At 42.8% G+C, this 27,728-nt stretch overlaps 1 protein-coding gene across 1 annotated transcript; it reads left to right on the top strand.

The window, feature by feature from the left end:
• Positions 1-2,825: 2,825 nt before the first annotated feature.
• On the top strand, positions 2,826-27,728 carry LOC120909337 (pulmonary surfactant-associated protein D-like). Its single transcript, XM_040321090.1, has 4 exons — positions 2,826-2,894; positions 21,952-22,060; positions 25,724-25,765; positions 27,238-27,728. Exons 2-4 carry the CDS (start codon positions 21,970-21,972, stop codon positions 27,621-27,623), a joined length of 519 nt encoding a protein of 172 aa, XP_040177024.1. The 5' UTR covers positions 2,826-2,894; positions 21,952-21,969; the 3' UTR covers positions 27,624-27,728.

Here is a 27,728-nt window from a genome sequence, read left to right as displayed (position 1 = left end):
GAGGGGAAATCTCCTCAAAGGGAGCAATATAAAACTTTACAGGGGTTTAACCCCTTCAGAGTAGGTTCACACAGGGGCAACACGACTTCCAGCACGACTTTGGGAGGCAACTTGGACACGACTTGAGTATGAATCATCAGGCAACTTACAAGGCAACTTCGAGTTGCCTGCTGGACAGTACAAGGCAACTTCAAGTCGCCTTCAGAACTTCAGAACAGGAGGCTTTCCAGTGGCCAATCGAACAACAATCAGCTCTGTGGGAGGAAGGGGGAGGGGTTTGCCTGAGAAATGTATGTTATCTTCCTGGAAAGTTGCTTCAGTTAAGACAGTGATCAGACTTCTGAGGCAACTTCCATTAAAATCAATGGGTACAAGTTGCCTACAAGTTGCCTACAAGTCGGATTGAAGTAGTACAGGAACTTTTTCTGAAGTCGGAGCGACTTTAGTAGTGTACATTAAGACGGCTCCATTCACTTCCATTAATTTTCCAATAAAGGTCAGAAAATGTCAGCACACGTCACAGTGGGCGTGTATGACCATTTTAAGTGGTAAGAGGATTGTTTAGCTCAACATGTTTCATGAAGACCGCTTCTTCAGAAGCTAGTAAAATCTTGTGTCCAAATTCACGTGCTTAGAATGGCAGCATTTCCATCTGCGGATCTCCGTACCCAGACGTTCCTAGTTCCAATTGATTTGTGGCATTATATCCTATTATAAAAGCACTAGACAAGGCTCTTTTTGGAAGCTACAGCCACGTACTACAAACCATCTTTAAATAAATTTCTAAGCACGCCGTGCATTTGGACACAAGATTTTAGTAGCTCCTGAAAAAACGGTCTTCGCGAAACATGTCGAGCTAAACAATCCTCTTACCACTTAATACAGTTATACACGCCCTCTGTGACGCATGCTGACATCTTCTGACCTTTATTGGAAAATCTTGTTGCCACTGTAGTCATACTGCAGTTTTTTAGCTTATTTGATTCCTTTTTTTTTAACTATATATTAATTTGTTAATAAAAATATTTTCTATTTTCATATAATTGGTGCCTATGAAGTCCATTCTTTTCACTTCCAACATTTGATCCAACATATTTGTAGGACGCGACACTGCGTTATTTTAGCCACCCACTGTCCATTCTGTGTTGGTGTCTATTTGACCAATTTTTTTATCCTTTTTAGTTAACCATAAGACTGTGTATTCAAGGGGTCCTTGCAACTCAGTGACAAGGTCCACTTATTCAAGGTGCCCCCCCTCCCCTTCCCTAAAACACTGGAAGAAAGTGCAAAAAGAAAACCTGTCGGGGAGATGGATAATATACGGATTATTTTTATTTTATGTAGAATTTAAGGATTGGGAAGTGGGGGAAGCCTCATTGAGTAAGCACAAAACAGATTATAGCACACACATTCAAGAATGACATTTATCCTGCAAGGCTAGGTAAAAACACCTGAACATATACATATGGTCATATAGTGCTAAGCCCACAAACTGCGACAAATTACTCAGAATTTCGTGGGTCCTACCCTAGTAATAGAATGAACCTGCGTCCAGGGCCGATTCTGGACAGGGGGCACGGGGTGCTCCGTACCCAGGCACTGCAGAGGTGGGGGCGCCGAAGCTCCAAAGTGCTCCCCTCCCTTCTCCTTGTCTGTGTCCAGAGGCGGAGCGCATGTAGCGGGTGCTGCGGTTCCCTATCCCGCTTGCTCTCTCCGCTGGCAACTGACAAGAGCGTATACCTCCCGCTGTCCCCGGAATCCGGGCTGGGTACCGCAGCGGAGCCTAGAACTGGAACACCTTCTGGTACTAGGGTCCACTAATTAATTCTGTCTGGTGTGCATGGAGCAGTCTCCTGTCTGCCCCGCCCCCTCTGCATGTGTCGGCTCTTTTCCCATAGGCGGTGTGATGAGAGATTTCTGGGTTGGCCGGAGCTGCTGCCAATCATCCCGTGCACAACCAGAAATGCTCTCCGAGTGCCAACCTCCAAGTAACCAAAGATGCCACGTATGCCCTGCCCCCTGTAATGTGCTTCTGCTCCCAGCGCCCCCGAGCTACATGGATCCATTGGACAAATACTGATCTATGGGGACACCTGATGTGGGGGGCTCTGATGGGGACACCTGCTGTGGGGGGGCTCTGATGGGGGACACCTGCTGTGGGGGGGGCTCTGATGGGGGACACCTGCTGTGGGGGGGCTCTGATGGGGGACACCTGCTGTGGGGGGGCTCTGATGGGGGGCACCTGCTGGGGGGGACTCTGATGGGGGGCACTAATGAAGACTTCATAGAGGAGCATCTCTGGGTTTGATTTGTAGCCATAGAAACATTTTTAAAGGGAAGAAGTTAGTAAGATGACCATGCCCGTGTGGGGGCACCAGAAATATTGCACCCAGGCGTCTGTGGCCCTGCCTGCGTGTCAACCATGGGAGCCAAACTCCTCTATGTGGGAGAACTGAAGGGATTTCTCCTATGAACTGGTGGACACTAACAAGAGGTAATAAAGAGGGGGAGGGGTGCTCATTGAGTAAGCTGACCTCGTCTGAAGTAAAAGGTCTGCTTTGACTAAAACGTGTTTATTTGTGCAATACTGTTAAGTAAATTTTGACAGTGCCAAACTTTCAGAAGTCCATTTCTTGGGTACACAGAAGTTTAATCAACGTAGATCTGCTGGATACCGTTTTGTGGTAAACCAAATCATGTCTCTGGAAACATAAAACTTTTACTTACCAGACTCTTAAGGTCAACGTCTGTGTTTGTTGTTCTTGATTTACTAAGCTTGCAGGTAAAAATGTGTACATAGTCAGATAACATTTCAGTATATATATATACAGAAGATCACCACCACTTGGTCAGGTCTCTTGTGTCTACCTTGGTTAGGTCTCGTGTTTATCCCGGTGAGTACTATTTGAATGAGCACCTTTCTTATATTTATCAATAAATGTATTTCTATGTGATAGTAGGTCCAGCTGCCAAAATTACGTCAGGTCTTTTTTTAATTTAATTTACTAGTTTTTGGATGGTGGGAATATTTTTCAAATTTCTATAGCATATAATTTGTTATTTTTCACTTTGGATAGAGTCAGGAAGGGTGGCTGTATTGCTGTATCCCCACTGGGGATATACAACCTATTTGCCATGGAGGCCATCATCACCAGACCATAAAGTGATATGAGATCCAAAGGGGGAAGGAGACACCTGCATTGCTAACAGCTAAGAGGGGATTTTCAATCACATTGGGAAGATTTTCTGGTGTGTCTCCAGGATGGGAAGTAGAAAACTCCCCAACTGGCTATAAAAAAATCTCAAGACACTGACAAGTAGTATTTTTTGAGACCAGCAAAGGCAATTTCATTTAATCACTTTGTAACGGTCACCACCGTTTACGATATTCCCATTCCATCAACTACGACAGCTTATCCGACAGTCCGACAGTCATCAGACACGACCCGATCCATTCCATTCCCCAGAATAACGAGACTGACAAGCTCTGTTACTGGTTTCAAAATGTATGAACAAACTTTAATGGTTCCTTAGCTTTCTTATATACAGTACAAATATGTTACAGTAATCAAAGGAACAAAGACACACTCCACCCACACATCACACAATGGGGCTTCAATCACATTCTTTTAGATAATGACATTCAGGTGAGTTAGTTATCCCCCAGACGTCCTGTCTCCGACAAGTTCCCCTCACCTGTTACACAAAACACATTCCTTTACTAAACATAATTGACATGCTAATTCCCTACCCCTGAAATGAGACATCTGACCTTTCAGACTTACATAGTACAATGGAGACAAACAGTATTAGCATCACACAATGGAATGTCTAGGAGCAGACGCAATTAACACCTCAAATGCATGTGTCCCCCCATTGAATGAAAACACTCCATTTGGAGTCAGACTTTAACAACTTGTAATATTCCAAGATATCCTGCAAAACATGAAATATCATTTATCAGTCACCCTATGCCCAAAAGGGGCACAGGGTGACCCAAGAGTCATTAGTGACGCTGGCACAGGAGTACCCCCCATCCTTCAAAAGTCTCTGGGTGTCACGGGTCATTCCGTTACACACTTCAATACCAGGCACTTTCACCCCCTTCCTGCCCAGGTCAGCTTTCAGCTCTGTCATACTTCAAATGATAGTTATAACATTGTACCCATATGAATTTTTTTTTCTTCACACAAATAGAGCTTTCTTTTGGTGTAATTTAATCACTACTGCGTTTTTTTTTTTGCTAAATGAATGGAAATCTTGAAAAAAAATTCAGTTTTCTTTTTTCCATTATAAAATTTCTTTATTATTTTTTTTAAATGACTTTTTTTAATTGCATTTTTGTGTAAATATGAGATCTGAGGTCTTTTTGACCCCAGATCTCATGCCACGTACACACGGTCATTTTTCAGCATGAAAAAAAACTTTGTTTTTCAGCATGTCCAAAAAACAAAGTTTTCCCAACATTAAAATGACGTTGCCTACACACCATCGTTTTTAAAAAATGATCTAGCAAAGCGCGGTGACGTACAACACGTATGAAGGCACTATAAAGGGGAAGTTCCATTCGCCTTTGGGCTGCTTTAGCTGATTCCGTGTTGGTAAAAGACGATTCGCGCTTTTTTGTCTGTTACAGCGTGATGAATGTGCTTACTCCATTATGAACGGTAGTTTTACCAGAACGAGCGCTCCCGTCTCATAACTTGCTTCTGAGCATGCGCGGGTTTTTTACGTCGTTTTAGCCCACACACGATCATTTTTTACAACCCGAAAAACGACATTGTTTAAAACGACGTTAAAAAATGCAGCATGTTCGGATTTTTTTTGTCGTTTTTCAGAACCTGAAAAATGATGTTTTTGAAAAACAACTTTTTTTCATGCAGAAAAATGATCGTGTGTACGCGGCATCATATTTAAGAGGTTCTGTCATGCTTGTTTTCTACTACTGGGGTTGTTTACATTCCTTGTAATAGGAATAAAAGTGATAGTTTTTTTTTTTTTTTAAAGAACAGTGTAACATTTTTTATAAAAGGTAAAATAAATAAGAAAAAAAAAATGTAAACGTGCCTCGTCCCGTCAAGCTCGCGTGCAGAAACGAACGCATAGGTGAGCAGCACCCGCATATGAAAGCGGTGTTCAAAATGTGAGGCATCACCCCGATCGTTAGAGTGAGAGCAATAATTCTAGCCCTGGACCTCCTCTGTAACTCAAAACATGCAATCTGTAGAATTTTTTAAACATCGGCTATTGAGATTTAAGGGTAAACGTTTGTTGCCATTCCACGAGAAGGCCCAATTTTGAAGCGTGACATGTTGGGTATGAATTTACTCGGTGTAACATTATCTTTCACAGTGTAAAAAAAAAATTGGGCTAACTTTACTGTTGTCTTATTTTTTTATTCAAAAAAAGTGAATTTTTCTCAAAAAAGTGCGCTTGTTAGACCAATGCGCAAATATGGTGTGACAGAAAGTATTGCAATGACCGCCATTTTTTTCTCTAGGGTGTTAGAAAAAATATATAATGTTTGGGGGTTCTAAGTAATTTTTCTAGCAAAAAAACAGAAAGAAGCTCAGTCCTTAACTGGTTAAAAAAAATAAAAATAAATTCTTCACAATTTTTTTTACATACTGTCGCCAGTGCAGTACAGTGTCATCATATCATTGTGGCGATGAATGGACACTGAATATGCATGCAACTTACCTACTAGGAGAAGTACACCTGGGAGGATCCATAGTGGAGAAGGATCTATTGGGGTTTTGGAAGATCATAAGCTTAATAATAGCAGGCAATGCCAAACTGCAAAAATAATTTCTTGTATTGAGAGATATGGACTCCAAAAGTGCAGAGAAGAGTAACCAAACTGATAAGAGGCATGGAGGAGCTCAGCTATGAGGAAAGATTAGAGGAACTGGATTTATTCACTCTTGAGAAGAGGAGAATAAGGGGGGATATGATCAACATGTACACATTTATAAGTGGTCCATAAAGTGAACTTGGTGTTGAGTTATTCACTTTAACCACTTCCTTACCAAGTCATAGTAATATGACTTCGGCAGGAACCCTCTCTCCCTCCGGCGTTGGCTTCTCGGGCCGCTAGGGGGTGCGCTGCGCGCGCCCGCCGCATCGCCCGGGAACCGGTCCGCGTGCCTGTCGCCCGCTTTGTGCGCCGGGCACCCGCGATTGCCCGCAACCACTGTAGGACCAGTGTTAACCCATGCCAGTCACATTTACAGTTTTATAGCACTAATAATTGTGAATGGTCCCGAAAACATGTCAAAAGTGTCCAATCTGTCCGTCGCAATGTCATGGTCACAATAACAATTTCAGATCGTCGCCATTACTAGTAAAAAAATAAAAACAAATAAAAATGCCATAAATCTATCCCATATTTTGTAGATGCTATAACTTTTGTGCAAACCAATCAATAAACGCTTATTGCGATTTTTTTTTACCAAAAATATGTAGAAGAATACGTATCGGTCTAAACTGAGGAAAATGTTTTATTTTTTAAATTGTGATATTTATTAAATCAAAAAGTAAAAAATATACATATTCTTAGCCCCCAAGTGCTTAACTTTACATGTATCAACATTAAACCTCATAGTCGCCCAATTAGACAGAGCATTGAGGTCGGCTTGTAAATTGAAGACATCCTGTAAGGACGAAAAAGTAGGGAAGGTGGGGATTATAGTAAAACAGAAGAATATTTTAATTGCTTTTAAAGAAACACAATATTTATTGTTAATAGAACAAGTACTTGTAGTATTATTGATAAATACAATAATCAAAATAGATAGTTGAGTTGTACAGCAGTAAGTCCCAACATGTTTCGCCAAACCATTGGCTTCTTCTGTCATAGATCTTTAGTAGGCCCGTTGGTATGGTTTATATTACTTTACTATAAATCGCCAGCAATGGTGTCACTATTTTTCCTTTGTATTAAACATTCATATAACTGCATTTCTATACACATTTGTTAATTAGGTGTTTAATATTGCTCTTTTTATACAGACTGATTTATTACTGACAGGGCATATTAGGTCCCAAGCTTATACATATTGGGGCAGATCCACAAAGATCTGCACCCGTGCAGCGTATCTGAGATACGCTACGCCGCTGTAACTAACCTGACTTTGGTTTGAATTCACAAAGAATTTGCGCCGTAAGTTACGGCGGCGTAGTGTATCTCTCGCGGCGTAACGGCGTGTAATTCAAATTGGCAAGTAGGGGGCGTGTTTCATTTAAATGAAGCGCGTCCCCGCGCCGAACGAACTGCGCATGCGCCGTCCCTAAATTTCCCACCGTGCATTGCGCTAAATGATGTCGCAAGGACGTCATTGGTTTTGACGTGGATGTAAATTACGTCCAGCCCCATTCACGGACGACTTACGCAAACTAAATAAAAAAAATTAAATTTGATGCGGGAACGACGGCCATACTTAACATTGCGTACGCCACCAGATAGCAGCTTTAACTATACGCCGAAAAAAGCCGACTAGAAACGACGTAAAGAAATGCGACGGCCGCTCGTACGTTCGTGGATCGTCGGAAATAGCTAATTTGCATACTCAACGCGGAATACGACGGGAACGCCACCCAGTGGACGCCGAAGAATTGCATCTAAGATCCGAAGGCGTACGAAAACGTACGCCTGTCGGATCTAACCTAGATGCCGTTGTATCTTGTTTTGAGGATTCAAAACAAAGATACGACGTGGGAAATTTGAAAGTACGCCGGCGTATCACTAGATAGGCAGGCATACTTTCTTTGTGGATCTGCCCTATTGCCTTTAGTGTATTTTGTCCCCCTTGCAGCCTCTCCGTACCATCGGCGGCCAGACTGCCTCTGTCCCATATGAACAAGTCCGCTTGCATTCCCCCCGTTTTGTTCACCATCCACTGCCTGTGGCTATATGGACACCCAAGGACCGGTTTTCCTATGTGATAGTGCCCGACTTTTAGCCTTGCCTTTGCTGCCCTTTGCCATCTAGCTCCACTCTGTATGAACCATCTGTCATTCATCCCCATTGGGTCCGCGTCTATGTATGACGTTGCCGCAACTTCGCACAGCCTTATGGGGATTGTAGGTGGTGTTTGGAGCTGCGCATGCGCAATGGCTAACATTACTTCCGCTGTCGCCCTACGACGTCAGACGTTGTGCCGACTGGGGGACTATTTAAACAGACACCGTCAGCTTCCTTTGCTGGCAGTGGTCTGTGGGGGTGCTGAATTTGCCGTTCATGCTGTCTAAAGGTAAATTTAATTGTCTTGGTTTATTTCTGCTCACACCTGCCCTATTTTTGGGAAGTGTATTCTTGAGCCTTGTTTACTAAATTTCTGATAAATTCTTCCCATATTAGGTGACACTTACCCTACTTTATGCAATCTACTTGGTTTGTTTGGTCGGGTTATGTACTTTAACCACTTAAGACCCGGACCAATATGCAGCTAAAGGACCAAAGGTGTTTTTACAATTTGGCACTGCGCTGCTTTAACTGGTAATTGCGCGGTCATGCAATGTTGTACCAAAAATAAATTTGCGTCCTTTTCTTCCCACAAATAGAGCTTTCTTTTGATGGTTTTTGATTGCCTCTGCCATTTTTATTTTTTGCGATATAAACGGAAAAAGACCGAAAATTTTGAAAAAAATTATATTTTCTACTTTTTGTTATAAGAAAAATCGAATAAACTAAAATTTAGTCAAACATTTAGGCCAAAATGTATTCAGCCACATGTCTTTAGTAAAAAAAAAATCGCAATAAGCGTATATTTATTGGTTTTCGCAAAAGTTATAGCGTCTACAAACTAGGGTACATTTTCTGGAATTTACACAGCTTTTAATTTATGACTGCCTATCTCATTTCTTGAGGCGCTAAAAAGGCAGAGCAGTACAAAACCCCCCAAATGACCCCATTTTGGAAAGTAGACACTCCAAGGAAACTGCTGGGAGGCATGTTGAGTCCATTGAATATTTTTTTTTGTCCCAAGTGATTGAATAATGACAAAAAAAAAAAAAAAAAAATACAAAAAGTTGTCACTAAATGATATATTGCTCACACATGCCATGGTTATATGTGGAATTGCACCCCAAAAAACATTCTGCTGCTTCTCCTGAGTACGGGGATACCACATGTGTGGGACTTTTTGGGAGCCTAGCCGCATACAGGACCCCGAAAACCAAGCACTGCCTTCAGGATTTCTAAGGGCGTAAATTTTTTTATTTCACTCCTCACTACTTATGACAGTTTTGAAGGCCATAAAATGCCAAAATAGCACAAAACCCCCCCAAATGACCCCATTTTGGAAAGTTTTTCTTTTTTAAATTTTCAAAACTTTGTGATAAAAAGCGAGATCTCCAAAATACTCACCATACCTCTCAGCAAATAGCTTGGGGTATTTACTTTCCAAAATAGGGTCATTTGGGGGGGGGGGGGGGGTTGTGCCATCTGGGCATTCCATGGCCTCCGAAACTGTGATAGGTAGAGAGGAGTGAAATCAAAAATGTACACCCTTCGAAAGCCTGAAGGCGGTGATTGGTTTTTGGGGTCCGTACGCGGCTAGGCTCCCAAAAAGTCTCACACATGTGGTATCCCCGTACTCAGGAGAAGCAGCAGAATGTATTTTGTGGTGCAATTCCACATGTGCCCATGGCATGTTGGAACAATATATCATTTAGTGACAACTTTGCACAAAAAAAAATTTCCCGCAACTTGTGTCAAAATATAAAATATTCCATGGACTCAAGATGCCTCTCAGCGAATAGCTTGGGGTGTCTACTTTCAAAAATGGGGTCATTTGGGGGGTTTTGAATTGTCCTGGCATTTTATGCACAACATTTAGAAGCTTATGTCATACATCACCCACTCTTCTAACCACTTGAAGACAAAGCCCTTTCTGACACTGTTTGTTTACATAAAAAAATATTTTTTTTTGCAAGAAAGTTAAGTTGAACCCCCAAACATTATATATTTTTTAAAAGCAAAGGTCCTACAGAATAAAATGGTGGGTGTTGCATTTTTGCTTTCCACACAGTATTTGCGCAGCGATTTTTCGAACGCATTTTTGGGGGAAAATACACTTTTTTTATTTTAAAGCACTAAAACACACTATATTGCCCAAATTATTGATGAAATAAAAAAGATGATCTTAGGCCGAGTACATGGATACCTAACACGACATACTTTAAAATTGTGCACAAACGCGCAGTGGCGACAAACTACATACATTTTTAAAAGCCTTTAAAAGCCTTTACAGGTTACCAAATTATTCAATTTACAGAGGAGTTCTACTGCTAATATTACTGCCCTCGATCTGCCCTTCGCGGTGATACCTCACATGCATGGTACAATTGCTGTTTACATATGACTCCGGACCGACGCTTGCGTTCGCCTTTGTGCAAGAGCAGGGGGGGTCAGGGATGCTTTTTTTTTTATTATTATTATTATTATTATTATTTATTTAGCTTTTTTATTTTATTTGTAAACTGTTCCTTCCGTTTTATTTATTTTTTACCATTTTTATTGTTATCTCAGGGAATGAAAATATCCCTTATGATAGCAATAGTTAGTGACAGGTACTCCTTTTTGAAAAAAATGGAGTCTATTAGACCCTAGATCTTTCCTCTGCCCTCAAAGCATCTGACCACACTAAGATCGGTGTGATAAGAATGATACCAAGATTATACCTAAACCCGCAGGCATCATTCTGGTATAGCCATTTAAAGTCCAGCAACATACCAGTACGTTGATGTTTCTTGTTGGACATGTATTGTAATCTTTTTTTTTATGCAGCCTGTTGGCTGAACGAAAAAAAAGATTGATCGGTGGGTATGCCCACCATTAGAATACCTCCCTTCATCCACCCACTTCTAATGATGGGCATACATGCACCATTTACATATGCCGAAGCATGGGGGCATCCTCCCGCAAAAAAGTTATGCCGCGTACACACGGTCTGACTTTTCCACAGGCAAGCCTCCCTTGGAATTTTGACCGTATGTACACGGCATAAAAAGTTATGGCACATACACACGGTCAGACTTTTCCATGGGAAAGCCTCCATAGGAATGTCAACCGTATGTATGCGGCATTAGGAACAAAATCGCTCCTCCGCCCCTAATGCTCCCATGCTGTTAGCGATCGCAGGGATCAGGCCTGTCTCTGCGAACGCTGCAGTTATGTGTGTTGTGTTTTGTAAGTGACAGTGATCGATCGATACTGCACTTGAGTGGGTTGGGCTGGACGGAGGGGCAAAATGCAGGTGCTAGCGGGTATCTGGGCTGATTCCGCTAACAATGCGTTTTTGGGTACCCTAAATTGCTGGGTACGCTAGTATAGATCTGATCAGATCATGTATCGATCCGTTCAGATACTATACCACTAAGGGGGGTGTATGCTTTGCGCATTGGGTGTAAGCATTACTGGCACTAACCTAACGCTGCCTGGGGCGACGCAGACCCTGACTGACGCAAAAAATTTAATTGATATCACCCGCCGGGCGATCAGGGGGTTATTGGGTTATATACGGCGGGTGCCCTAATGCTATAAACAGCAAACTAACTAACCAGCGTCAACCGTAACACTTATACGGTGATCACTGGTGAAAGGGTTAACTAGGGGGCAATCAGGGGGTTAAAACCTTTGTTATGTAATATATGGGGGTACCTGACGCTTTCTAAAAACCTGGCGGCGAACCTAAATAACTAAATAACTAACTGGCTAACCTGCGTCACCAGTGACACTTATACGATGATCACTGGTGAAAGGGTTAACTCTAGGGGCAATCAGGGGTTAAAACCTTTATTTAGAAAATTTATGGGTGTACCTAACGCTATAAAAACCTGGCGACGAACCTCAAAAAATAACTAGCTAACTAGCGGCATCAGTGACACTAATACAACGATCAGAAAACGATCGCTTAGTGACACTGGCAATAGGGGGTAAAAGGGTTAACTAGAGGGGTGATCAAGGGGTTAAACTTTTATTGGGCGGGGGTAGGGGGCTACCCTGAACCTAAAGGGGCCTAAGACTAACTGCCCTTCAACTTTTAACTGTCACAACTGACACTAAATGCAGTGATCAGTAAATAAATGATCACTGCAATCAGTGACACTCTGACAGGGGGCTGGGGGGGGGGGGGGGTGATCAGGGGGTGACTGGGGGGGTTAGGTGTGCCTATGTGTCACTGGTGTCAGTGGTCTTTTGGTTCAACTTACTTGTGATGTCTTCTCTCCTCTCGCCGGACAAAAATACTGACAGGATGAGAGATGACATCACTTCCTCTGCCTGTGTTTACATTACACAGGCAGAGGAAGCGCATTGGCGGAAGGGGATTGGCTGGGAGCGATCGGGAGGGGGTGGCCAGAAACTAACAGCCGTGCCCTCATCCCGGATCGCTCCTACAGCCACGGGAACCGCCGCAAGTACCGGGGGGGAGGTCCCAGTCGGACCCCCCACCCACGTCTAGGCAGGCACGTACAGATACGTTGATGTGCCTGTCCGTGCCATTCTGCCGATGTATATGTACATGCGGCGGTCGTTAAGTGGTTAAGAAAACACCGGTTCATAGGTCTTAGTATTAGCTGAGACTAGACTATAGGTAAGCCAATCTAAACAGCATATATACTTAATATGGGAACACCCAACTTCTGTAATTACCTTTTGAGGCTTTCCCTCCTTATGGAGGGTGTCAATGATGGTTTTCTTTTTTTGTTTAATAAAGTTTTATTAGGTGAATATGAAATCAAACATAGCATTGTATAGATACATCATATAACTGCGTGTTTTAACAATAGTAATAAATAACCGAAAGCGTGATGTCACAGATTACAATCTTATGCCAAAATATAGTCATCAATCGGAAAAAATAATTGAAGAGAGAGAGTCGTGAATGAGAGAACATTAAATAGCATAAAAGAATAAAAAAAAGAAAATAATTAAAAAAAAAATTCACCAAAGAGAATTTTTTGTTGTACCCATCTCGACCAGTAAACAGGTTATTCAGTTGTATATTTGTCAAAAACTGTTTCTGTGTTTTTATTATTTTTGACACTTTTTTGGTGAATGGTTAGGGGTATGTACCCCATACTCATTAACATGAGGAGGTGGCTGTATTCTGGGGGCCACATTGTTGAAGGGGGCTTTCAGATTCCAATAAGCCCCCTGCCTGCATACCCCCACAACCACAGCCCAGATTTGCGGGGGAGAGACCCTTGTCCCCATGGGGAGGGGGGGGAATGCACCTCCCCATGTTGAGGGCATGTGGCCTGGTTTGGTTCAGGAGGGGCGGGGCACTCGCTCACCCCCCTTCCTGACCTGCTAGGCTGCTTGCTTGGACTATCAAAGCTCTGACAATGTTACTGGTGATAGTACAATGATATAAGGTTAGCTATGAAAATAAACACACTGCTTAATAAAACAACGTCTTATTTATTTCCCAAGAAAATAGGAATGCTAACATACAGACACTAAAGGAAAATATTATACAGCATATGAAATTCAAAAACATCAATGATACATTACGTAAGGTCGTCCTCTATGACCAGTATCGTCAGCTGGGCTCGCTGGCATGGGAGCCATCAGTCAAGTGTAGTGATGGACAAACATCCGATGGGACGATTCGCGAATGCTAACTGCGAACGATCGCAAATGTCCACGAACCGCAAGTTCGCGGCGGGCCCCACTGACTTTAATGGCAGGAGAATATTAAAAACCTCCAGGTCATATTTGCAGCCACAAAATACTTACTAGCTGTGCACAAATAGTCCCACAACATGGACACTGACCTACCAGAAGTATTAAGTGAAAAACCGGATACATAAGTAAGTGCCAACCATTACAAGCCCCAAAAATTAGCTGACAGGCGTTCTCCTGACAGCAAACAACTTTGTATTCTGTGGCTGGAGGTACATTAAGCCATTCACCGGATACAGAAGTAAGGGTCGGCCATTACAGGCCCTAAAAATTAGCCCACAGGCGTTCACCTGACAGCAAACAACTTTATATTTCGTGGCTGGTGGTACAATAGGCATTCATCGGATACAGAAGTAAGTGCCGCCCATTACATGCCCCAAAAATTAGCGCACGGCCACATGCGTTCACCGGACAGCAAACAACTTTGTATTCTGTGGCTGGTGGTACATTAGGCATTCAATGGATACAGAAGTAAGTGTCGGCCGTTACAGGCCCCAAAAATTAGCCCACAGCCACAGGCATTCACCGAGCAGCAAACAACTTTGTATTCTGTGGCTGGTGGTTAATTAGGAATTCACTGGATACAGAATAAAGTGTCGACCAGTACAGGCCCAAAAAATTAGCCAACAGGCGTTCACCAGAATTTGAATGAAACATGGTCTACTGGTCACATGTGTTGAATTCCTCCGAGATCCATGCTTCATTTACTTTTATAAATGTGAGGTAGTCAACACTGTTGTGAGCTAGGCGAGTGCGCTTATCGGTCATGACCCCCCCCTGCCGCGCTGAACGTCCTTTCGGACAGGACACTAGATGAGGGGCAAGCCAACAGTTCCATTGCAAATTGTGCAAACTCTGGCCAGAGATCAGGCCTGCGCACCCAGTAGTCAAGGGGTTCATCACTTCTCAGTGCGTCCACATCGGCCGTTAACCCGATGTAGTCGGACAGCTGTCGGTCTAGGCGTTCCCTGATGCTGGATCCAGAGGACAGCTGTTGATGGGTCGGCTGAAAGAATGATCTCATATCATTAGTAGGGATGAGCTTCGAGTTCTAGTCGAACTCATGTTCGACTCGAACATTGCCTGTTCGCCTGTTCGGCGAACAATGAACAATTTGAGGTGTTCGCGGCAAATTCGAAAAGCCGCGGAACACCCTTGTAAAGTCTATGGGAGAAATCTAAAGTACTAATTTTAAAGGCTAATATGCAAGTTATTGTCCTAAAAAGTGTTTGGGGACCTGGGTCCTGCCCCAGGGGACATGTATCAATGCAAAAAAAAGTTTTAAAAACGGCTGTTTTTTCGGGAGCAGTTAATTTAATAATGCTTAGAGTGAAACAATAAAAGTGAAATACTCCTTTAAATGTTGTACCTAGGGGGGGGGGGGGGGGGTGTAAAATTAGCATGTGAAATAGCACATGTTTCCAGTACTTAGAACTGTCCCTGCACAAAGTGTCATTTCTGAAAGAAAAAAAGTCATTTAAAACCGGACTTGCGGCTATAATGAATTGTCGGCTCCCGGCAATTCAGAGAGGATTCATTCATAAAAAAAAAAAAAAAAAAGCGTGGGGGTCCCCCCAAATTCAATTACCAGGCCCTTCAGGTCTGGTATGGATATTAAGGGGAACCCCGCCGTCAATACGATCAGAGATAAGGGTTTGTCTTTCCATAGCCTTAACCTTCTTTATCTCTCCCTCCAGCTCATTCTTATCATGACCCTTTTGTTCAAACCTAGATACCAGTACCTATGATTGAGCATGAAAATCATCATCACTAGTACAATTTCTACGTAACCTAATAAACTGCCCCCTGGGGATGTTGCACAACCAGGAGCGATGGTGGCAGCTCCCCAGGGGCATATAAGAATTACGGTCAGTAGGTTTGAAATAATTGACTAATTTAAAGTGGTCAACACCCTTATTAATGACCAAATCAAGAAAGATTGATTATCGTCTTATGTCTCTGCGTCGGGTCGCTATAGCAACTCTTTGTTTATTCTACATAATAGCGGGCGTCACAATTGCTTTAGAATCCGCTAAAGAAGTCATCGCCCACAGGGAGGTAACACGTATGGAGCTTAGGACAGCGCAGTGACGTCACCTACGACAATCGCCTATCTGTTTTACATGCCGATCAAGCTAGCACTGGCTCAGTGCTCTGTTTGTATCATTTTTATTGCGGAGAGCACTATGGGATTGTTCTTTGTCATTTCATGATGAATGTTATATTGAGAGTATTCCATAGTTTATGAGATCGCTGCCCTACATTAGGATTTGGATTCATCCATTACACCCGTAAGGGAATGCTGTTTTTGACCCTGTCTACCGTGGGGTCCTAACTGTGAGGTGAGCGGCCATCTTATTTCCACTGGTGGAGGTGTTTTTCACACATCACAAGGATTTCTGCATGTTCCATCATTTACATTGAAGAACTCACTGAGGGTGCTTTATTGTTCATATGGACTGATTTCATTATAGCTGCACCATCTGTTTTTATATTTATCTGAGGGATTTGAGATTTGACCCTGGTGTCCAGCAGCTGTTATTTGGGTCTTTTATCATATTGCACTGATTTGTTACATTTATACATAGTTCTGGATGGATGCTTTGATACACAAAACAGGCAAGGCAATGCCCAGGGAGCAGGCGGAAGAGGCTGTGCTGGGTTGAAGTTTCAGTTCCTGTTGTACAGTATGAGCAATGGGTTAACAACTCTCTTATCAATACTGCGATTCAGCCATGGAAGTCGATGGCAGAGTGGCCCCTCATAGGTCCATGGCATGAGCTCCAGCAAAGCCACTTTGGAATGCTGGAGATGTAGAAGATGGGCAGCGAACCCACACTGGAACACTGTGGATGCAGAAGATGGCCAATGAGCCAGCACTGGAACACTTTGGATGCAAACGATGGCCAATGAATCCACACTGCAACACTGTGGCTCAGCGCTTTAGCCTGGACGTTTGTTCTCTTCCCCAGTTAGGGCACCATGACCTAGTTCACTAAGCATTTCTGCACTCCTTCCTAAGGCTACATGGCTCCCTGGGAGCTGTAGTTTCTTTCACTCTGTAGAGCAGTGCCGCCTGTACATAGTGATACTACAATATCCGATTATTCTTTTTTTAACAGTGTCTCCTCCACAATCTGATGTTGTACAGTTAATGGGGTATATGAGGTGCAATTTGAAACATAGTGCTCTCCAAGCACATCCCCATCCAGCGTGCAGGCTGCATGGACAGTCCACAATCCCAACCATACAGGACAGTTCCTTTTGTTACAATAGATTAGAACAAGGGCTCAACACTATGGAACAAGGTGTGCAAGATGGTGGAAGCTGTGCACAGACACCACATTGAAGGTTGCAACACCAGGGAGAAAGTGCAGGAGATGGTGACAAGCCACAAGACACAAGTGAGCTCAGCCTTGACAGAGATTAAGATTCCCCACAATTCCCCTATCATGGTCAGGGGTCAAGCTCAGAGACCAGTAGCTATAGCAGTAAAGATGCTCACACCGCCCAACAGGAAACATACGTGAGCAGGTCACAGTGGCGGATGATGTTGGCTGACCCAAGGTGCAGGGTTTAAGCACTAACTGGTCTGAACCAGAGTACTTGATGGTGGAGATGGGTTTCACTGCACTTTATTTCACTTCTCAGACATGATCTACAAAAATCATGGACCGCACTTCAACACTGGAGGGACATGTAAGCGAGCTACAAAACATAGTACACCCTTTTCAAACAGATGTGAAAGTGACCGTGTAGACAGGTGCAGTCTGCTTTCTCCACTGCAGGTGGCACTCAAAAGCAGAGGTTTTGCAGAGGTAGTCAAGAGGAACTTAGTTCCTTTGTGGTTTCCTGAGTCACAGGAGACAGCTTTCTGATTGGATGCTGCTTCCCCTTGACTCTGATGGCCATCTTGGGTCGGGCAGAGTCTATTTAAGACCATGGCTCAGGCGCATTTAGCGTGTGGCTAAAGTAGGGACAGATCTTCCGTCTGGCAAAAATGCTAAATAGGGAGAGGTTCCAGAGGAGTTGGGAAAATGCAGGGACACACCATCCTATCTGGAAGAATCCCTATATGGCCCGGCCACATTCTGCCCCTCGAGACAGACGCTGTCGGCACACCCAAGGCCTACTTTTACTGACAGATTGCCGTTACATGCTGTGAGTTTTCCTGGTCCAGTTGCCTTGTCATGTATTGCAGAACTTCTAAGCTGTGGGACTCTTATGCCGCGTACACACGATCGGTCAAACCGATGAGACCGGTCTGATGGACCGTTTTCATCGGTTAACCGATGAAGCTGACTGATGGTCAGTCGTGCCTACACACCATCGGTTAAAAACCCGATCCAGAACGCGGTGACGTGAAACACAACGACGTGCTGAAAAAAACTAAGTTCAATGCTTCCAAGCATGCGTCGACTTGATTCTGAGCATGCCTGGATTTTTAACCGATGGACGTGCCTACAAACGATCGGTTTTGTTCTATCGGTTAGGTGTCCATCAGTTAAATTTAAAACAAGATTGCTTTTTTTTAACCTATGGATAAATAACCAATGGGGCCCACACACAATCGGTTTGGTCTGATGAAAACGGTCCATCAGACCGTTCTCATCGGTTTGACCGATCGTGTGTACGCGGCATTAGTGTTTTCTGCTGCCGCACAATGCTGCACCAACCCACAACCATTCATAAGGTTGATGCCACATACAGAAATCATAGAATCTCAAAAAATGCCTGTGTTGCAATATTATCAGTCTGGTGGGCCTCTCGGAGCACGCATCTGATTTTGCGGAATGCTGACTATTAAACATGTTTGGAAAAGAGCATCTTTCATCATTTACGGTTGAGAGAACCCATCATGTCCCTATTGGCCCTTACCCCTGCTTATCCTCCAGGCCCTTTCCTTATCTGATTACTCAATTACCAAGACCGGATAAATATTCATTGTGGATTCAGATAGCTAAGAGATGTTTCCTTTAATGGAACCAAAGTTACTGTATGATCTTTCTGAATTTCTTGCCAAATGTGCAGAAGCACCATGGTAAATACCAAGAAGATTTAAGAAAAGACTTCAAAATTTGCACCTCCAATACTCAATGGTTTACCTCGCTAAATTGTGAGTAGTTGTAAATGACGCTACCCATTTCTTCAATGCGCCAGGAGCTGTCACTGATTGGTTAGATAGACACTATAACAAGTGATTTCTACTTCCATCAGTGGGGCTCTGTTCAATCACCATGCAACAAATCTACGATACTGGATGCTCTTATGTCTGAGAACTTTGTCTCATTGCTGTTTTGTGTATGCTTTGATTCAGACTTCTTGCAAGTTTACTGTTACTTCCTCTCATTTGCTTATTACATATATCACTTTCATTGCTAACTGTGGTTAAATTGAATGTTCATAGAATGCCACCAAAGTTTTTAGGTGATGGGACTTTGTGTGCTCAGTGCTGTCTTTTAGTCCTATCTTCCATTGTCTATCTTTCCTGTGTGAGAGTGTGTTTCTATGTTACTATGTAAATGGAAAACTTTTCTATCTTTAAATAAAATCTGACTTTAAAAAATGTAATTATTTCTGCGATACTGTGAAGTAAATTTTGACAGTGCCATGTTTCCTGAAATCCATTTTTCATTTACTGTCATCTCTGTAAAAAAAAAGGTTATGCACACAGAAGTTTAATAATTGTAGATCGTCTATGTCTCATGGTAAACCAAAGCATGTTTTTGTAAACACCAACAATCTGCCTACTGGAGTCATTCTTTTCTTTGGGAGATATTTGGGGTCAAAGTTTGTAATTGCTGTTGCTGATTTACTTAGTTTGCAGTTAGAAATATGTACGTAATCAGATAACATATATAGTATATATAGATGACCACTTTGGATCTTCTGCCTTATCTTCTCCTGGTCTCTTGTGCAGGGCCAGATTAAGAACATCATGGGCCTGGTGCTGAGGATTTTGTTGGGATTTTTGAGGGGTAAGGGAGGGAGGATGAGAGAGAAAGGGGGGATGAGAGAGAGAGGATGCGCATGAGCATGTATGGGAATGACATCAACGCAGCCCAGCCAAGGCAAGTGACCGAAGGCACAGAGCCCAGAAGGAAGACCGGGTGAAGATGGAAGCGCCCGGGACCTGCCGGACAGATCACAGATCGAAGCACTGGAAGGCTCAGTCTGACAATTTAAGTGTACCCCAATGTGCTAATATGCTGTGCATATTTTGGCATAACCTACCTCAGGGCCTCTAAAAAGTAGTAATCTTAGCGAAGTTTACTACCGCTTTATTATCACAGGAACCCAGGAGCCTCTCATGGGGCCCCCTACTGACCCGGTAGCCCTTGGGCAGTGCCTAAGTGCATAGTTGCAAACATTTCAAAAATATTTTTAAGGGACACTTTTTTTTACAAGTACTATATTTAGAGTAGCTGAGATCCCCTATGTTCCTCTAAACATCACAGTAGAAATCACAAAATTAAATGAGTACTAATAATGGGGCAGAACAAATATGAGGACTGAGAAGATTTCCTTTAGTTGAACCATCAAAAGTGTCTCCATTCTAGAGCTAGTAATATTGAGGATATTCAGTATAATTTTAAAGAACTGTTTCTGTGGGTAAAAGGGGTAGGAGAGGAGTACGGACGGTATAAAACTGGGAAGTATGTGCAGGTGATGGAGAGGAATGTGGAGGGTCTAACAGTGGGCACTATGTACAGGAGAGGAGTGTGGAGGGTATGACAGTGGGCAGTATGTACAGGAGAGGAGTATGGGGGGTATGACAGTGGGCAGTATGCACAGGAGAGGAGTATGGGGGGAATGACAGAGGTTGGTATGTACCAGAGAGGAGTGTAGAGGGTATGAAAGTGGGCAGTATGTACAGTAGAGGATTGTGGAGAGTATGACAGTGGGCAGTATGTACAGGAGAGGAGTGTGGAGGGTATGATGGGAGGCGGTATGTACAGGAGAGGAATGTGGAGAGAAAGATAGTTAGCAGTATGTGTGAAGGGTAAGGTTGTGTTACAGTATGTACAGGAGAGGAGTGTGGAGGGTAAGGTTGGGTTACAGTATGTACAGGAGAGAAGTGTGCAGGGTATGACAGTGAGCAGTATGTACAGGAGAGGAGTGTGGAGGGTATCGCAGTGGGCGGTATGTACAGGAGAGGAGTGTTGATGGTATGATAGTGGGCAGTATGTACAGGAGAGGAGTGTAGAGGGTATGATGGGGGCAGCATCTACAGGAGAGGAGTGTGTAGGGTATGACAGTGAGCAGTATGTACAGGAGAGGAGTGTAAATGGTATGATACTGAGCAGTATGTACATTAAATGAGTGTGGAGGGTAAGACAGTGAGCAGTAGGTACAGGAGAAGAGTGTGGAGGGTATGACAGTGGGAAGTATGTACAGGAGAGGAGTGTGGAGGGTATGACAATAGGTAGTATGCACAGGAGAGGAATGTGGAGAGTATGACGGTGGGAACTATGTATAGGAGAGCTGAGCTACAATCCTCGAAGTCAATCTTTTTTATTTTATTTTTTTTGGGCAAATGGGCCTATCTTGGGGAAGGGGCCTGGAGCTGCAGCTCCATCAGCCCCTATGTTAATCCAGCCCTGCTTTCGTGTCTACCTTGGTCAGGTCTCCAGTGTCTACCTTGGTAAGTACCATTGTACGATTAAGTACCATTTAAATGAGCACCTTACTTCTATTTCTCAGTACATTTATTATTATGTATTGGTAGGTCCAGCTGCCAAAATTACTTAAGCTCTTTTTTTTTATTTTTATAATTCACCAGTTTTTGGATGGTAAGAATATTTTTCAATTTTCAATGAAAAAAATTGAATTCAATGGAAAATATTTTTTTCTTTATTTGTAGTTTTGGATAGAGTCAGGAAGAGTGAAATCCTCTGTTATGATTTATTACTGTATTTCCACTGGAAAGATTCACTCTATTTGCTATGGTGGCCATCGTCACCAAGACATAAAGCAATATGAGATCTGGAACAGGAAAGATCATCCAATAGGGACATTGTTTCACCAACAACTAGAAGGCGATTCCCCATCACATTGGAGAGATTTCCTGGTGCGACCCCCGGGATGGAAAGTAAAAACTTCCCCAACTGGTCAATGACTTAGAACACATCCTTGCTATTAATCTTCCATGACAAGTACCGTAGTATTTTTTGAGATTAGCAAAGACAAGTTCATTCAATAATGGAGTGGGGGCATTAGCATCAATTGAGTAAAATATATATTTTTTTCTTCCTCTGTAGATCTGCTGTGTTTAGAATATGAAAGCTCTGTTGGGTTTCGGTCTACTTTTTCTCCATGCGGCTTTAGTGATGCCGAGCGATGCTCCAGGAAAAGAGAAGGGAGAACAAGGTAAAATACTCATATCTTAAAGGGAATCTGGAATAGGAGTTTTGGGGAAATTTTTTTGCATCGATATGTACTATCAGTTATATTTTTCATAAAAATGTGTTTATGTGAGATTATATATATATATATATATATATATATATATATATATATATATATATATATATAACATATAAACAAATTATTATCTTTACAAAAAATATAAAATTGATTTAAAGTGATTATAAAGTCAAGTTTTTTTTCTTTTCTTTTATCATACCTGCTCTTTCGAAACTCCTCTTCTCGGGCCCACTGCTGCACACTCCTGGTTCCTCTTCAGCGAGCGCCCCTATAGAAAGCCTTTTTCCTATGGGGGCACTCATTCACAGACAGCGTGGCTTGGCCCCGCCCTCTGTTTCTCATCACAGAATTTGACTGACAGCAATGGGAGCCAATGGCTTCTGCTGCTCTCAGGCCCCGTACACACGCTGGATTCTGCCTAGAAACTCGGTCGTGTGTACACTTTTCAGCGAGGAAGCCGACGAGGAACTCGTCGGGCCAAATAGAGAACATGTTCTCTATTTCCTCGTTGTTCAATGAGGAAAGTCGGCCCGCCGAGATCCTCGGCGGCTTCAACACTGAACTCGATGAGGAACTCGATGTGTTTGGCACGTCGAGTTCCTCGGACGTGTGTACGGGGCCTCAGTCTGTCCTGTGAGAGTGGGGAGAGAAAACAGAGCCACTCCAGATGGGCACAGCACTGGATTGAGCGAGAACTCAGGTAAGTATAAGGTGGGTGTGGGGGCAATACTGATACCTAAATATTTTTTATGCAGTAGGGTGAATTCACACAGGAACAAACAGCTGCCACTCCGGTAGCTGTCTATTCCTAACTGCGAGAGGGAGCTGTGTGGTGCCCGATTCAGCACATCACACGGCTCCCTTTTTTTTGTACAAACTATATGTGACTACACTTCATTCATGGCAATGTAAAGCAGTGCGATGCGATTCAGTACGATGCACTACAATAAAATGCAGCATGCAGCAAACAACTGTTTCCTGTATGTCCTTGCCATGACAGATGTTTTACGAATACAATAAATTGTCTGTAGCCATAGATAGTATGAAATCAGCCAGGGCTCTAAAGCGTGGTAAGGGATAATGGGGGGGGGGCTAGTAAATCCAGAGGTTAACTTTAAAAAACAAAAGTTTAAAGTGAGCCCAGGGTCACCTCACTCTCATATTATGCTAAATTGTATGCTACAATCAAACAGGGTTGCCTGGATTGCCTGGAATTCCAGGACCGCAAGGAGTACCAGGCAATGCTGGCATTCTTTTCTTTACATTCATCTGTCAGTGAGGAAGCCCGCTGACAGATGGTGTGTCATGGTTGTTAAGGACGCGGGCAGCCGGCTTTCCAGCCTGCTGCCTAACAACCTGCTATTCTTTTAACTGAATTTGAACCAGTCAATTTTTTTCAACTAATCAGAATTCTGATTGTTCTAAAAAGTTGGAATTCGTTAGATTCATTAATTAAGGAAACACATTTTAAGGAGAACGAAACAAAACTAAACAAATTCTGAAAACAAACTAATGAATTCTGTAACAAAACAAAATTAGTAACATAACTAATCTATCTGATACAAAACTAAACAAATTTTTCCATTCTTCACATGTCTATTGTTCACTGACTCTAAAAGATTGCCCAACCATAAGCAATGGTTCCATTCCTGGCACTGTTCCAAAAGTCCTAAATCAGACAAAATACATAAAGTCCGGCTTCTTTTAAAAAAAAAATCCCCCCCGGGGTAGAGATTTTGAGCTGCTGTTCACTCCCAGTCACTGCATTTACCCTTTTGTAATAAATTAAACCCCGTTTAAAGCTTAGCCTTAGCTTTAGCCAAAACTTCTTTTATTAATTTTGGACAGAGTGGGGAAGGGTCGAGACCCCTTTTGGGATTTCTGGGACTTTTGTTATAAAGATTCATCCCCACTTCTTGTTCTACTTACAATGTTTTACCAGACAGGAAATGGGGTGAACTCTTCAACAGCTATTTCTTTAGGAGCTACAACCAAGTTTGTCACAACCTTTGCCATGTACAGTACATTGGTCATCCAGAGGGTAATGTTTTTTCACCCAGAGGAAGTGGAGTTACATTTTAAGGTCTCTGTTGGTCTGGTTGTACAGTGCTCAAGGACTTGTTCCCCAATATGACAGCTTTGGGGTCTTGCGATTTATCACCACTGGGCACCATGTATTGCTTCATGGATGTCACATGCTTTCCCATACTTTGATGTACAGGGTAATTTACTTGGCTCTGGTGCTTGACTGGAGCAGATTTAATGGGAATATAAGGAAGGGGATGGGGAGCTAAGTGAACCTGTTACTTTGCTTGTATGGGTATAGCACAGGTTCTCTTCAGGTGAATATAAAATGGTCCATTTTACAACCATTTTTACAGCCTTCAGTAGGCGTACTGTGACACAGAACCACATTGCTTGCACATAAGGATCTGGAGCAAACCTGGGCAACGTATGGCCCCAGGGGCACATCTGGCCCTTTGGCCTCCAATTTTAGCATGCCTCTGTAAATGTGTCAGCTTCCTAACAGATGTCTGTGTGGAGAGCTGCAAGAACTGGAAGGATATAACCTATGGAGCTGAGCAACAGGCTTGGTTCTGATGAGAAAGCATTGCCTAAGAGACATCCCAACACTCTTAAACCACTCTGGTATCTGACCAACTTCTTCCTGTGTTGGCACCTGGCCACCTGCAAGCTGCAAATCCTAGGAGTCGTAAACCTGTTCCTTACTCCAGGTCAGGATCTGATATAATCCCCACTCTAGCAATCTCAGGCTCCCTCATTCCAGTCAAAGTGCTTTTTAGTGGCCATTTGACAGGTGGTGAGGAGGTGTAATATAACCTCCTCAAAGCCCAATTTAACCTACTGCACTGCAATCGTGGCACCTTTAGCCACTTCAATACAGGACACTTTCACCCCCTTCCTGCCCAGGCCAATTTTCAGCTTTCAGCGCTGTCACACTTTAAATGATAATTGCGCGGTTATGCGATGCTGGACCGAAAAAAATTATAATTTTTCTGAGACAGATGCTTTCTTTTGGTGGTATTAAATCACTATTGGGTTTTTTATTTTTTTAAAACAGAAGACTTTTGAAAAAAATATGTTTTTCTTAGTTTCTGTTATAACATTTTGTAAATGGGTATTTTTTCTCCTTCACTGATGTGCACTGATGAGGCTGCACTGATTGGCACCGCTAAAGAGGCACTAATATGCAGCAGTGATGGTCACTGATAGGTGGCACTGAAGGGGTACTGATAAGCGCCACTGATGGGTACCATTATGGGCACTGATGGGAAGCAATGATGGGCACTGATGGGCAGCACTGATGAGGCATTGATAGACGGAACTGATAGGCGACACTGGTGAGGAGGCATTGATGGGCACTGGCAGGCAGCACTGATAGGCATTGATTGGCATTACTGGTGGGCACTGATAATCATTGCACTGATCACTCCTCACGCGCTGTCAGAGTAAGCAGAAGAAAGCAGATAACTGGCACTTCCTATTTGCACTATAATCAGCTGTGATTAGACAAATTGATGACATGGTAAAGATCCTATGTCATAGTATGAATCCTTAAACAGTATCAAATTCTTTTTTCCCCAGTATGTGAAGATCTTCAAAATAAAGTAAAAGAACTGCAAACAGGTAAGAAGAAATGAAGAACCGTTGGAAAAAATCTAGTTGGACACCTTTAGGGCCCAATGTACCAAACATGTTCTATTAGGGAGTGGGACTTACTTTTGAGCCGAGAGACTGAATCTGAGTTGGACCATGGAGACATATTTTGTTCTTAGTAAGAATACGTTGTGTTCTTTATGTATGGATGACTTGGATTGTATGCAGATTGTAGTATTTATTAGTAATGTGTTTTTTTTTTTTTATTAAATACGGTATGTGCAAACAAAATTGCCCTTTTGATCTGGGCAGGGGTAAAGGTCAGATGAAATTCTCTGTTAAATGGAGAAACATAATCCTCCAGTGGATCTGTGAGTTTATAAATTAAAGACAAGAAATGAGGGGCATATTGCATGGATTTGAGTTGGGCCATGTCTTGGCTAAAAACAGGAGATAGCAACAGGTTGACTTACGAAAGGTTCATCTTTACAAGCATGTTATATGTTACATGCATATTTAAGGTGTAACGTGTAACATGCTCCTACTACCCCCTTCCCCTGTGACAGAGGGCATGGGCTCCTCTCCCCAGACCCACTGTCACATGATTATTTTCAAAAAACTGTATAATATATTTTACAGTTGGATTGTAGATATACAACATAGTTTCTCCAAAGGCACGTGTAGTTAGATACATAACGCACATTTTCATCTGTATGATTTTTCGCTTTGGGTTGAGCAGTGATGGGTTGGAAACTCATGTCTGGCCGGCTGTGCAGGGCTTGGCCTGCACAGCCATGTCATTAATTTACAGAGATTTGTAAATGAGAAAACAACAAGTCTAGTCCGCCACCTCAGCAGATGGCTTGTAGTTCTTAATCAACTGTGAGGCCCCGTACACACGTCCGAGGAACTCGACGTGCCAAACACATCGAGTTCCTCGTCAAGTTCAGTGTGGAAGCCACCGAGATCTCGGCGGGCCGACTTTCCTCATTGAACAACGAGGCAATAGAGAACATGTTCTCTTTTCGGCCCGACGAGTTCCTCGTCGGCTTCCTCGCTGAAAAGTGTACACACGACCGAGTTTCTCGGCAGAATCCAGCTCCGACCGAGTTTCTGGCTGAATTCTGCCGAGAAACTCGGTCGTGTGTATGGGGCCTGAGGGTGCTGATGATTACCCTCATAGTACATTCATAAGCACTGCAGCCTTCAAACTGACAGAGGTATGGGCATAAGTCTGCAAGGCTTTTCTGCAGGAGCCTGACATTGCAACCATTAATTTTGTGTGCAATGGTCTGCAGGCTCCTATGGAAAAAATATTAAAATGCTTATTTTTTGGCTGCAAAAATATGTACATTTATAATTTTTTGCACAAGGGTGAACTTATCCTTTACCAGCCCATCATCATCACTGCAATGTTATATTTTGCTCTAAGTGAAGATACCTGTACATCATAGAAGGTCTTGTGATGATATATATTTTTTTCTCTTCTCTTTCCATTTTAGCCTTTTTATTTTTCAAAGGAAGAGCTAGAAGTGGTGACAAAATTTACCTCTCAGATGGTGGTCAAGGCTATTTCACTGATGCTAGAGAAAGGTGTACAGGTGCGGGAGGTCAAATTGCCACTCCAAAGAATGGTGATGAGAATGAAGCCGCACGTTCCATCACCACTGATTACGATGCCATTGCTTTTCTTGGAATAAATAAAATTAAGACAGATGGGACTTACAGATGTCCATTGGGTGATGCGATCTCCTACACCAACTGGAGAAATGATGCACCCAATAATAATCAAGGCACACGAGACTGTGTAGAGCTGCAAAGAACAGGAGAATGGAATGACATTGCTTGTCAATTTAAACGTCTTATCATCTGTGAGTTTTCTATCTAGCGGTTAAATAATTACTGCTTTTGTCAATTTCAATTGTTGGCATGTTTTGGCTTTTGAGGTCTTAAATAAGACCATCATTAAAAAAAAAAAAAAAGCTTAAGTATA

Source organism: Rana temporaria, chromosome 8 (assembly GCF_905171775.1).
Source record: "Rana temporaria chromosome 8, aRanTem1.1, whole genome shotgun sequence".
NCBI lineage: Eukaryota > Metazoa > Chordata > Amphibia > Anura > Ranidae > Rana > Rana temporaria.
Note: the sequence above shows the minus strand (reverse complement) of the source record. Positions and strands in the feature narration are given on the sequence as shown.